Genomic DNA, 13,435 nt, shown 5'->3' with positions numbered 1-13,435 from the left:
ATTTTGACAGGAAAAGACACAAATGTAGACATTTCTGCAGACTCATTAAAAGAAAATACACATACACATGGTCACAAGTTTTCAGGCCCTTTGCTCAGTATCGAGTAGAAGCACCCTTTTGAACAACTACTTCCCATCTTGGGGAAGAAGCAATAAAATTTTCACACCTGGATTTGGATTATCTCTGCCGCTCCTCCTCACAGATCCTCTCCAATTCTGTCAGGTTGGATGGTGAACGTTGGTCTCTGCAGAGATATTCATTTGGTTTACGTCAGTCTGGCTGGGTCATTAAAGAACAGTCACATAGTTGTTCTGAAGGCACTCATTTGTTATCTCAGCTGTGTGTTTAGAGTCATTGTCTTGATGGAAGGTCAACATTCAGCCCGGTCTGAGGTCCTCAGCCCTCTGGAAGAGGCTTTCATCCAGGATTCTTTTGTACTTGGCTCTGCCATAAAGCCCAGACTGGTGGAAGGCTGCAGGGATGGTTCACTTTCGAGAATGTTCTTCCATCTCCCACTGTATCTGTGGAGCTCAGCCACAGTGATGTTCTTTACCTCTCTCCTCTCTCACCAAGGCTCTTCTCCCCTGATTGCTCAGTTGGGACGGCCAGCTCTAGGAAGAGTTCTGGTTGTCCCAAACATCTTCCACTGAAGGATTATGGAGGAACCTTCAGTGCAGCAAAATTCCTTTTGTAACCTTGGCCAGATCTGTGTCTTCACACAATTCTGTCACTTAGCTCTTTGGGCAGTAGACAGATGTGTGTCTTGTCTAATTCTAAGTCCAATCAATTTAATTGAACACAGCTGGGCTCCAGTAAGGGTAACCATCTAAAGGATGATGAGAAGAAATACACAGCACCTGAGTTAAATATATGAGTGTCACAGCAAAGGGTCAGAATATTTATGTCCGTGAGATATTTCAGTTTTTCTTTTTTTAATCAATTTGTAAAAACGTCTACATTTGTGTATTTTTCTGTGAAAATGGGTGCTGTGTGTACACTGATGCACTGATGAGTAAAAAGTCAGCTTGTTTAAAAAATGTTTAATAGAAAATCAAATCAAATAACTACAACGAATAAAAAAGTAAACTACACCCAACACCGTATTTAACTAAACAAAAAGACAAACAACAAACAAATGCTCCAGAAACAGCACTGCAGCTTGTCTGTATTTACAAACCAAAATTAATATTTTGGTAGATTTTAGCAGGCATTGATGTTTTATCTTCTAAAAGTAAAAGTAAAAGAATAGTCAGGATTTACTGTTCTGCATTTAAAAGTTAAACATGGTATTTAAAAAATAAAACCTGCTTCAGCTCATAAACAAATATCACTGCAATGACATCACTACTGTTTTGTTTAAATCCACAAACAACGTTTCACTTGTTAATTAGTGTTTAAGCCGATTTCCTGGTTCACAGAAAAAGAGGACACACAAACAGTACTCCTGTAGTTCCCAATCTGAATTGACATCCAAACGATCCTAAAATCAATGTGAAGGGGCTTTGGGATGATTTAAAAAGAACAATAAAAAATGCTTTTTCTGTTGCACAAAATGAACATTGAAATCTGATTTTTATGTCAAAAAGCTTTCAAATGACAGCAACATTAAAGATGTTATAACAAGTAACAAAGTGTTGGAAATTCATCTGTTAATTATCTACTGGCGTTAACCTAAATAGTTTAAAAATGTTTAAAAATGATCAGTTTGCACATCATATGAACAGAAGCTAAAGTAAAGCTCTTCTGGAGCTTTGATCACATCATCTTCCTCAGCAGATATTCAGCTTGTAATGTGCAGATTATTTTGAGATCTTATTTTGAACATTTAGATCTATCAAAGAACATACATGTCATATCCTGAATCCTCTTGTTGCTCTGTCATGACTTCGGTTTGGGACCAGGCAGAACATCTCTACAGCTCTAAATCTGAGAGCATGTATGATGACAGAGAAGAGCTGCACAAAATCTAAAAACATACCCAGCCCCAGAGACAGAGAGCGAGAGTCCGTCTTCAGAAATGACAGGTGTGTCTGAGCTTCTGCAATGAAGATGATGACAAAGTTCTCAAAATCCTGGTTTCGTGGCAGCTGAACAGCTACTGAGGAAGAATATGACAAGAGACTGAGAGTTAGAGTGGCTAGAAAGTCAAATCAGAATTGCATTAAACCAGCTGTAGTTTCACAAGGGAATGATGTCTCTAATGTCTGAATTACCACACAGCTCAATCATTTTTTTTTTTAGCAGCCACTCACTCAGCACTATCGTCTCACATCCTAAACCTCTATTAGATGTTTGAAAATTCTGCACATTCCAAATCCAATACACGTTTTACAGCCAAAACATATAAGAAATTAAACCCTTTCTGCTTTCTCTTCATGACATTCATTTTCTTTGGATGATATAAAGTGGTTTACTGCTTTTAAGGCAGTGACTTATGATGTTGCCGTGAATTTGTATGAGTAACCCGATAACACTAACCAGTCTGCTTCTGAGGCACCACAGAATAAAGAGTGCATTTACATAGAGGTCAATATCCTGGTCATGATAGGGTTTGTTGGAATTTCTACTTTTATGTAGACACTCTTGACCTCAAAGCGCTCAGAGAAGCGTTCGAATGGTGAGCAATGTTAACATCTTTTCCAGGTTACTTGAAGCCAGAAACGATAAAGGTGTATCTCTAATTAATCAAATTAGGACCTTTTGAAACTAAATAAAACCAATTCAGATCATCAGCAATGAAAGCTCACAGAATACTCAAGTCCATGTAAACAGACTCCCTGATGGACACTGTGAGCAGCAGACCCATGGAACTCATTACAACTTACATATTTAGGCAGTTTTTAAAATAAAGGAGATGATCAAAATAAAAATGTTTTCTCAGTCGCACACAAATGTTTGTGTTGTTGTCTAAAGTTCAGTTCAGGTGCATAAATGTCAGACATAAGCCTGACACAGAGGAGGTCTGGAAGGTGTAGGGTCAGAAGTCGGAGTCATCTGTGGCCGAGTTATCGGCGTTGATGAAGACCGGTGGCGTCAGCAGCTGGTTATTGCCCATCGCATGCTTGTTCTCCTGCTTCTTGTTGTGGTTTTTGATGTGTACACTCAGACCCCTCTCAGTCATTTCATAGATCTGACACTTTGCACAGTAATACGGTGACACTCCCACATGCCTAAACTGGTCGGCAAGGTAGGACGGGACCGTCTTGAAGTTTTTATGACAGATGTGACAGGGAGGGATGATCCCTGGGTGCTCCTTCTCCATGTGCTTCCTCAGGCCCCACTTAGACCCTTGGTATCCTGTGTTCCCTGACTTGTTTTCGGTCTCACCCAAGCAAAGGAAGCAGGTGAACACGGCATTCTGGTTGGCGTGACGCCTGGTGTGAGCGTCCATTTTGATCTGACTCCGGAGCGTCTGCTTGCATGACGTGCAGTAATACGTTTTCTTCCCATCCAGCTGGTGCAGGTGTCTTAGGTGCACTGCTAACCCCGACGGTCTCTTAAAGAACCTGCCGGGGGGACACAACGAGCACACTAGCTGTCGCTTACCTGAGCCTGAGTTTATTTCCATGACGTTACGGTAGTCCTCTCCGAGCTCCAACACACTCTTATTGCTCACCACCTGCTCCTGTTTGACCCCCTCCTCTGCTAGCAGCTTCATACTTTGGCTTAGTCTCTTCGGTCTGGATGGTACACGAGCTCTGGAGTCTTCTCTGACTAGTGGATCTTTCACGATCTGCCTTTTGGTCGGAAGCGACCGGTCTACAGACATCGTAAACTGGTAGCTCTCTCCCTCCTCCTCAGGATTCGAATATTCAATGACGTAGACACTGTCTTCCTCTTCCTCCTCCACAGCCACTCCCTCGTCCTCAGTAGGCATCGAGTATTCCATGTTCTGGTACTCTGGCACCCCGCCTTTCACCTTCCCCTCAACGTGCAACTCTTCTCCCGCAATGTGAGTGTCACCTATTCTCACCACTGTTATCTGGTCCATGCTGCCAGAGCCGACCCAGTTTCCATTTCCAGCCATGACTACAGATCCGCCGTGGATCACCAGCAGCTCAGTAGACACCTGAAACCAGATAACGATTTTATGTTTGCCTACATTACAGAATAAAAACATTTTGAGCAGCAGCTTTCTTGAAGTGCAAATCTATTCTGCAGTAGGACAGAATATTCCACGTTTTCTTTTATAAAGCAACATAAGTAGTCGTTACTGTATGTTAACTGTTACATTGTGGTAATTTTTTGCTTTTATGGATTATGGATTTATTTTATACGGTTTTTAGTAATTTTAGTAATTAGCCTAAATCCTATAGAGGTGATGGACGGAGGAGTAACAATAACATATCAATACACGTCATCTGAGCACCGCAGAGTGTAATTTATTTTTTTTTTTGCTTTTTTGTTTCGCAGAGTGGAATTTGTTTGCAACAAAATGACTGTCATTGGAGAAGAGATCTGTTTAGATTAGAACTCTGTTCAAAAAGAAACTGACAACAAAATAACTTTAAAGATTAAACTTTTGACAGCGTCACATAATTTGTTGCCCTAATTGGTTGAAGAACTATCTAAGTGCATACAGAGGTAGTTTTTCTTCTCAATATGTGAAATTCAAATGTGTGGATCAACTTAAATTTGAATTATTAATACAATTAAGTAATTAAAAAAGATAAGCTGCAAGATTGTCAGACCAACTAACCAAACAACAACAATCAAATCCTAACTTAAAACCTTTTAAACACAGAGAAACACTTGTAGTTTACTCAGAGATAATGCATTTGCTTTTTTCATTTTCTGTTTTAGGTACAAGGACCCAAACCCTAACAGGCATGGAAGGTCTGGCAACTTGTAGTTCCTAAGGCATAATGCATAACAGGTTACAGTTTACAGATTCATTTGATCTAAGAAGGTGATATGTACGTGTTTTAATCATGTAAATGTCTCCATTCATTCAATGCACTGATACAAAAATCACCCGTTCTTCTTTATTTGCATTTATTCAATACTAGTTTCAGTTGTTTCTTTTCCCTTTGGCACACATTTAAGTGTGTCTATTATGCTCTATAACATTTATGAAAAAAAGTGTGTAGATTTATGTAAAATTATTTATATCACGCCAGTTAAAACCATAAACAGGCAATGCGTATAGTCATAATTCTTTTGAAAATATTTATTTTCTGTAAAGTAATTTTCATCACTTTTGAATAGATAGTCACGAGCTGTTTAAACAAACCTCAGGATCTAATTATGGTCCTGCTGCCGTAGTCTACCGACACAGCGAAACCTCACTACGAACGCAATGGCAGCTAACGTTAGCTTATTAACAAGGTAGCTAACTTGCAAAGGCAGCAGCAACTGTGAGCTGTGGGCGAAACTAAATTTATTTGCATTAATTGGCTATTAAGCATCAAATGTAACGAGCTGAAGTGCGGATATAAATGCACATAATGCATGGCAATTAACCTTTAGTCGATGCAGGGTAGTTGGATTGTTTCGTGGTAAATTACCCGAGTTACCACCAGAGCAGAGTGGGTTTTCTTCCACGTACAAAATAAACAACCCGCAATATCTTCTCTGAGGACAGAGCGAACCCTGGTGGTAAGGAGGGATTTTGACGTTAAACCCCTGAAACAGAGCCATGTCCCTGTAATAATTACCTATTACAATAAAGCATTGAGATTTTGAATGCCTCGGCTAGCGCATGGGCAAACTGGCGGACTGATTATACACAAGAATCTAGACTAGACACTGTCAATGACTAACCCGTGGGGGCAGCAATGCGCCTTGGACGCGCCTAGCCTGCCGGAAATCAACAAGAAGAAGAAGTCTGACGGACTCGTCGCTGACTAGCTAGCTTTTCTTACCGTTCAGTTAGTTTAGATCTGTGCTTTAGCTGTCTCTCGTAAACAGATTGGCTATTGTTTAACAGTTGGTGGACTAAAGTGACCCGAGGCGTGAGAGAATATGCCCAAGAATAAAGGTAAGACACGATGGACGGCGCGACTCATTAGTTTTAGTGTTCTAAATTGTCTTCGCGCTGGTCAAGCCCGCCGTGAAGACACGCAGCGAAAAACGTGACACCGACCGGCTAACGCTAGTTAGCAACACGAACTGAACTCCTTCATCGGCAGTCTACGGCGTTCGAGTGTAATATAACCATTGGAATTAATTTGAGATAACGATGAAGTCAGTTTGTCTCAGTTGAATGAGTTAAGCAGTATTTAGCTGCTAACTATCTAGTTAGCAGGCTTACTATTCTAACGTTGCTAGCTGACACAGCTAACTGGCTACTTAAACCCCACCCGGTTTGGCCCGTGATTTAACTACAATTCCGCACTAATAACGACGGGCACTTTTGGACCGATTAATTAAATTATGTCAACATCGCGTTATCTAGATAAGTGCCCAAGTGACGCCAATGCAAACGCTAACTACAATCTTAAGTCTAAAACAGTTGTCAGAGTGACTGGCATTAGCATTTAGATTAATAATATGGAGATGGGTACAAAGACATTGACCCATATTGAAATTATGGACACAGAGTCATACACGTATTTACTGAGTATTTGATACACGTGTTTACTGGTGTTTTATACTTGGAACCACATTTCATTTTAAAAACTGGGGCCCTTCTTAGCATCCAAATGCTCACACATCATGTCCATTGTAACCAGGGGACTGGCAGCATCTAGGTACATTTATGTATTTATTTATTTATTTAACCTAGTTTTCTTAGTTGTTACTTACATCTGAGTATGACGATGCTCATTGTTCTTTTGTCACATGTCTTCTGTTACAATTCTTAAGACCTTTCATAAGTTAAACATACATGGAGGAAGTGTGTCAACCAGAAACTGATTCCATGACAAATAGACTGAATCAAGAGACGATAATGGATAGATGCAGTTAATAATACAAATGATTACCATGCATTTACTGATTTCTTGTTTTTCACAGGTAAGGGAGGAAAAAATCGGCGACGTGGAAAGAACGAGAATGAGTCCGAGAAGAGAGAGCTGGTGTTCAAAGAGGATGGACAGGGTCAGTTTGTGAGCCATAAAAGGCCGTTATGTCAGTTGACTAAACATTAACATTGTATGTATGTATCCAAAATGATACTTTTGATACATACTTTCATGTTTTCAAATGTGAGAATTTGCTGCTTTTCATTATAGTCTGTTTTTTGGTTTTGTGGTTAAAATGTATGGGATGACGCTGTGAGAAATGAAATATGAACTGCAGCAATATTACTTCAGCAGGTAGATATGTTTAAATGAAAGGATTTTGAGACATACAGTGTAAATTGGATCAGGACCTCAATGCAAAATCCTTGTTGGCATGGAAGTGAGCTCAGTCTTTGAAAACTTTGAGAAGATTTGACAATAAGCACACACACTCAGTGATTACATTTGTTCAAAACACAGGTTACAAACACTGTGATAGCCACTGAATTTCTGTGTTTAAGTCTGGAAAATGATCATGTGTGACTGAAATAATTAAAATGGGTCTGCTGCTCTGCTCTTCAACTATATTAATTATTTAGTGGAAAAGCTCTGATAAATCACAGAGGTGTTGTTAGCATGTAAAATCGTTCTTTTTTTCAGTCCACTTATACATTTAGCAACATTAATCCTACGTTGTCCTACTAAATGTAAGACCTTCCATTTCCACCATCTGCTCTTTAACTTCATCTTGAATTAATCCTAATATTTACAGAATTCAAGTTGTCAACATCCAAGAGTTCAATTATGTTTCGTTTAATGTTTTTGTAACTTTCAGGCATGCACGACTAAAAATACATCAGCTACTAGTTTACCTGCCGACAGTTTTTAAGAGCAAACCTCGAATCTACCTTAAATTCACTGTCCTCTACACTCATTTCTTTTAGAATACGCTCAGGTGATTAAAATGTTGGGGAACGGACGTCTGGAGGCCATGTGCTTTGATGGAACCAAGCGGCTTTGCCACATCAGAGGAAAACTCCGGAAAAAGGTAGGAATGTCCTGACCATCCTCACACCTTTCCCCCACTAGTGTACTTGCACAGGAACCCCCTGACGTGATGCTACATCAGCATGTTGTCAGCGGCCAGTCAGCTTGTGTTTGTGTCAGGGTCACTAAGTGCAGCATGATGCTGTACAACTGGCTAATCTCCGCTTTGTTTTGTTTTCCTCCAGGTTTGGATTAACACGTCGGATATCATCCTAGTTGGGCTGAGGGATTACCAGGTGGGTTTGGTTTCTAACATGGCAGAGATCAAAGGCTTTATGCTAGGCTGAATCTGACTGAACATATGCCGCAGGTTTTCACAATAATGCAGCAACATTTCTGTAGAATCCATTGCTCTTAACTTTAAATTTAATGCACTGTATATTTTATTCTCCATTTATTAAAAATGATCTGAAATGTAACCATTAATTTTTAAAGACTTTTGAATAAACTAAATTACCTTTGGGTTATCCAAGGGAAAAAAAATATGTTGTGTAATAGGTAAGTGGAAAAAAGATCCAAACTTGATATACTGGGATATTTTTGTGAGATAAAAACATTACTTTTAATTGACATTGTGTCACTTTTAAAGTCAAACCTAAAATCAGATTGTTATCTAATAATGCAGTTCAACTACCTTATGTGTCAATTAAATTAATATTTTACAGATTAGAAATCAGATCATTAATTTATGGCAGCTTGAAATCATGAAGAACACACAATGAACACACATTTTTGGTTCTTCAGTCTAGGAAACCTGTATCAGTTTATGAATTCATTTTTTGTGTCTAATACTTTTGGTTACATTTGTTTTCTTGTAGGCGTTTATTTTGTTGCAATGGTTGTTAGATTTTAAAATTTAAAATTTCTATGCATTTCAGTTTTTGTGGTACACAGTGAGCTCTGGAACAATACTGTGTTATTATTTACTTAATAACTTTAGCATCTAAAACTTCATTTTCCTTTCTGCCAAATGGGGGAAAATGTCCTTGTGATTAAGGATTAAATACCAGCTAACAATGAGTCAGTCTCTAAAACCACACCATTTCTGTTGTGGCATTTGATTTATAAAAAAAAAAAAAGTCAACATGTAGGGGGGAAAAAATGGTGATTAAGGCTACTGTCAAGTTCCAGCAGTCAATTGAGTTTGTGTACCAATGGAATGAGACTAATGCAGCTTTCCCTCTCCACACTCGCTAGCCAATCAGAAGTAGGGTGGGTCTTGGGAAGCATTATTGAGATCCAGCTGCAGCTGATGATGCATTCAAGACAGCTTGGGAGAAACTATGCACTGAGTTGTCAAAATCAGAAATTACTGCTGCCAGAAAAGAAAAGGATGCTGCTGCACATATTTTAATGCTCTGAGTTTTCACGAAGACATCATCTAAGCTGGCGTTTTTACATCGTTTCTGTTTCAGGATAACAAAGCTGATGTCATCCTCAAGTACAACGCGGATGAGGCTCGCAGTTTGAAAGCTTATGGAGAGCTGCCAGAGCATGGTGAGTTATGGAAAAAAAAATTGACAACTCTATAGTCCAACAAGCCCAGGATGGGTTGTAATCGGTATTTAAGAAAATTAAATATAATACCGACTGTGTACGTTTGGCAGGCCAGACTGAAGGTGTTTTTAGAGTACTGTGGGACTGAGACGCAGTAACATTCACACATAGCCAATGCCTAACAACATGAGTTGGCACTGTGTCTTTTTTGCCAGTCAGGTTCATTTTTGTTTCCATTTCCTGCTTCACTTTGAATAATGGCAGCTGAAAGTGTTGCCGAAACTTCTGACAAATTTCTGTAATGGCTGTATCTCCAAACCTACTCAGTTAATCTTACCGATTCCTTATTGATTTTAAACAATCAATTCAACAGTCAACTTAATGTAGCAGTATAAACTGCATGTTTTCTTGTAAATCTTCCAGTTTAGGATTTAGAAATAAACTCACAGTTGCAAACTTTACACAGCAGAGGTCCTCATTTCTACCGCAACGCTAACATGCAGTTCTTGCTAAGGTCCCAGTATTCATAGTCTGGTCAAAACTAGGGCTGAACGATATGGACAAAATTTCATATATCGATACGATATGACTACGGGTTCGGTGAAAACCAAGCATTTTTCAGAAAAATAACAACATCATAATACAAAAAAATGTTGAAAGTGCAGTTTTACTGCTACTTACTGGGATGACTTAGAAGTCCCCAGTGCTTCTCTCATTGTCATACACTCTTCGTGCAGCACACGATGGTGTTGTTTCAGGTGGTGAAACATGTTTGCTGTGCTACCTTGCTTTGTTGCAGTTTTATTAAGCACGATCTGCACAACAGCTCAATCTGGTTAATATCGTCCTTTTGAAGACAAAATACCTCCAAATAATGGAGGATGATTTATGTTTTGGTCAGATTATGCACTGCCACCGGCCACATTATCTTCCGCATTAATTTTTTGTTGATTTATATGCAGGGCGAGTGCGAAATCTATATCATCTATATTGTTGCTTTTTCAATATTAATATCTTGAATGTTCATATCTAGATATAGATACTGTGACGATATATCGTTCAGCCCTAGTCAAAACTTCAAAAAGCATTCGTATGGAATTTGGTATGTTTGATTTTCCAGCAACCTTTAGCATAAAGACAGATGGGAAACTAAAGTTGTCCCACCCACGAATAAACAGTGAATGTTTCAGATAGATGTTTAGACAGATCAGATATACCCAGATATTACTGAGTGTACTGCTCAGCATTAATATGTTTGGATAAAAGTTATAAGAAAAAGTTTTGACAATAGTCAGTAAAAAAAATTTACAGCCCTAGTTCCTACCACCATATTCACCATGTTAACACCTGAGACTTATTCTCTTCCTCCACAGCCAAAATCAACGAGACAGACACCTTTGGACCAGGAGACGATGACGAGATCCAGTTCGATGACATTGGCGATGATGATGAAGACATTGATGATGTAAGTTGATTTCTCCACCTCAAAGTCCAACAAACCTATGACAGAATATTTAAAGGTTAAATCCATGCTGTGTCTGTCATTCCTTTTCCTGGATCTTCCTTTAATTGAGATTGATCCTCAACCTGTTAAACTCTTGGGAGCAGTTGAAGCTCACCTACAAATATAAGTATGGAACTAATTCAGCGACCACTTGACTAGAATACTATACCAAGAGGTTACAGTAATACCACAATGGTTTTTGGGGAAAAACATAGTACCAGGCTACCTGGTTAGATCCCTTTTAATAGGTACTGACCTCTGCAGACCATTAAAATCCCACCAGATCTACAGTTATAGAGATGCTTGACTCAGTTTTCTCACAATCATAGTTTAGGCCTTTTCAAGGTCTCTGGAACGAATTTTTCTTGCTTCAAGCATCAACTTCAAGGACAAATCTACACTTACTGCCTGATGTATCCCACTGAGAGGAGCCATAATAACCAGAGGATCAATGTTATTCACCTATCAGTGTGCATAATGTTATGGCTGATCTGTGTGTTTTGCACTCTATAAACAAGTTATGAGCTCATAAATTAATGTACAATATCCAAGTCATTTTTATTTATAGCCCTAATTTTAAACATGATACGATGTTAAATCAAACTTCATTATGTCCTCAAATGAAAGTTTCATTCTACTTCCTCTGTTTTCCTTTGCAGATCTAAAGTCCTGCTACTGGAGGGGAAAAGTGGGATTTTACTAGAGATGCTCCAACTGGGATATTTTGAACAGTGCACACATAATTCATTTTTTTTGTTTTGTTTTTATTTTAAGATCAGCCTATGCCAATCCATGGTTCATTAATACACAGCATGTTTATTCCAGTTTGTTCACCATCAGTAGACGTATTTGTTGTTCTTCTAGTACATTTCACACGAGGGAAAACACCATCAGTACTTTGATTTAATGTTGAATGAGAAAGACTGTTGCAGCAGGCTGCCTGGTAACAGATGACTACACAGGTAGTTTGCTTTTATTGCCTTCATGCCGCCAGGTTGGAGACGCAGAGTAGGCTGATCAGCATCATAGTTAGGATGATCTGGAGCATTCCTAGATCTTTATATTTTACTTCTAACATTAAAAAAAAGGCATATTTGCCACCTTCATGGAGTTTCCTTTTTTTTCTTTACTGCCTTAGAAACACTCTGTGTTGTAGAGTTTAACATCAGGAATATCTCACACCAAATGCACCATCTTTTAAAAATGTATTTATATTAATTTCACACTATGTGGAATTTAGAAACAGAATCTCTGGATTCGCCAATAAAAAGATAAACCATGACGTGTTTTTTTCTCCTTTTCTTCTGACGTCTTGTCATTGTAGCTGTAGCATGTAAGACAGTTTGAAAGCTGTTATTCAGTGACGGAAGAAACGCAATACTGGATTCATATCTTTTTAATTAACGTCTTGTTCCTCTGATTGTGTACCACTAAACTATTTGCTCGTTTTGGATCAAATGAAGGCGATCTGCCTCCTCTTAAATCAAAAGAAGTATAAAATGTATTTTTCTATTGTTTCCCTTATTTGTGTGTCTTGTTTGCTTTGATGTTTTGTTTTGACCTCTTTCCTTTCAACACAGTGGAAAAAGCTCATACTAGACCAGTGGTTCCCAAACTCGTACACCACACACAGACAGTACATTATCTAGTTTTATGCTTTCTCACCACTGGAAACCTGCCCATCAGTTTGGGAACCACTGATCTACATACCGCATGATGTTGTGATTTTGACTAAAAAAATGTTCTATGATGTTTGAAGGCTGGGTTTCCAATAAAGATCTTAACTCCACCAATCTGGCATCGTACTTTGTGGTCACACTTCCTATGCCAGTCTGATGGTAGCAAGATGGAACTGACTTATATATTTCCTCAACAGTTTGCTAGGTACACTAGAGCAGTGGTTCCCCTCCCTAAATTGCAAAATTTACATCCTAACTTTTAATATTATAATTAAATGAAAAAACGCCAGCTAAGATGATGCCTTCATTAAAACTCGTAAACTTCACACTTCCAATGTCATAGTGCTCACGTTACAGGTTAGTTCGGAGGAGAAAAAAAGTTTGGTATATTTTCGACGGCTGAGCATTAATATATGTGCAGCAACTATTTTTCTTCATTATTATTATTTATTATTATTATTATTATTTCTTTTTTGGAAGCAGTCATTTGAGTTTGACAACGCAGAGCTCATTTCCAAGTTGTCTGGAATGCAGCTGCAGCTGCATCTCAATCTGAACTGCAAGACTCGCCCCCACCCGACTTCTGACTGGCTAGTGATGTTTAGTTGGAGTGGGAAAACTGTTACTCTTGAATCGGAACAATATCCTGCATCAACATTTTTTTTCTAAATGTTGATCTTTTTTAATGGTGATCGAACTCCACACACCAGAGATCAGCACGGCGCTAAAATACTGATGGTTAGTGGTACTGAAAACTGATGGT

At 38.7% G+C, this 13,435-nt stretch overlaps 2 protein-coding genes across 3 annotated transcripts; one reads left to right on the top strand and one right to left on the bottom strand.

Annotated features, from left to right (window-relative positions):
- Positions 1 to 1,026: 1,026 nt before the first annotated feature.
- On the bottom strand, positions 1,027 to 5,694 carry LOC124995384 (myoneurin-like). 2 transcript variants are annotated; one of them, XM_047567684.1, is made up of 3 exons: positions 5,465 to 5,694; positions 3,548 to 4,070; positions 1,027 to 2,099 (listed from the first exon to the last, which is right to left on the bottom strand). In XM_047567684.1, the coding sequence occupies exons 1-3, from the start codon at positions 5,639 to 5,641 to the stop codon at positions 1,852 to 1,854; spliced, it is 948 nt and encodes a 315-aa protein (XP_047423640.1). In that variant the 5' UTR covers positions 5,642 to 5,694; the 3' UTR covers positions 1,027 to 1,851. The 2 variants fall into 2 exon arrangements, with proteins under 2 accessions (XP_047423640.1, XP_047423639.1); XM_047567683.1 differs by having other exon boundaries at positions 1,027 to 4,070.
- A 126-nt stretch (positions 5,695 to 5,820) lies between these two features.
- On the top strand, positions 5,821 to 12,275 carry eif1axb (eukaryotic translation initiation factor 1A X-linked b). The gene is made up of 7 exons (XM_047567695.1): positions 5,821 to 5,981; positions 6,959 to 7,042; positions 7,890 to 7,993; positions 8,178 to 8,228; positions 9,408 to 9,489; positions 10,863 to 10,954; positions 11,653 to 12,275. Exons 1-7 carry the CDS (start codon positions 5,966 to 5,968, stop codon positions 11,656 to 11,658), a joined length of 435 nt encoding a protein of 144 aa, XP_047423651.1. The 5' UTR covers positions 5,821 to 5,965; the 3' UTR covers positions 11,659 to 12,275.
- The last annotated feature ends 1,160 nt before the right edge of the window (positions 12,276 to 13,435 follow it).

This window comes from Mugil cephalus, chromosome 18 (assembly GCF_022458985.1).
Source record: "Mugil cephalus isolate CIBA_MC_2020 chromosome 18, CIBA_Mcephalus_1.1, whole genome shotgun sequence".
Taxonomy (NCBI): Eukaryota; Metazoa; Chordata; class Actinopteri; order Mugiliformes; family Mugilidae; genus Mugil; species Mugil cephalus.
This window is presented reverse-complemented; position numbering and strand designations above follow the sequence as displayed.

Bases quoted from the DNA above. Each gene is read 5' to 3' on its own strand.
- eif1axb (XM_047567695.1), top strand. The intron at 7,994-8,177 runs GTAGGAATGTCC...GTTTTCCTCCAG, and splicing joins GAGGAAAACTCCGGAAAAAG to GTTTGGATTAACACGTCGGA. The intron at 9,490-10,862 runs GTGAGTTATGGA...CTTCCTCCACAG, and splicing joins TGGAGAGCTGCCAGAGCATG to CCAAAATCAACGAGACAGAC.
- LOC124995384 (XM_047567683.1), bottom strand. From the start codon at position 5,641: ATGGCTCTGTTTCAGGGGTTTAACGTCAAAATCCCTCCTTACCACCAG. The intron at 4,071-5,464 runs GTTAATTGCCAT...ATCTGGTTTCAG, and splicing joins CTACCCTGCATCGACTAAAG to GTGTCTACTGAGCTGCTGGT.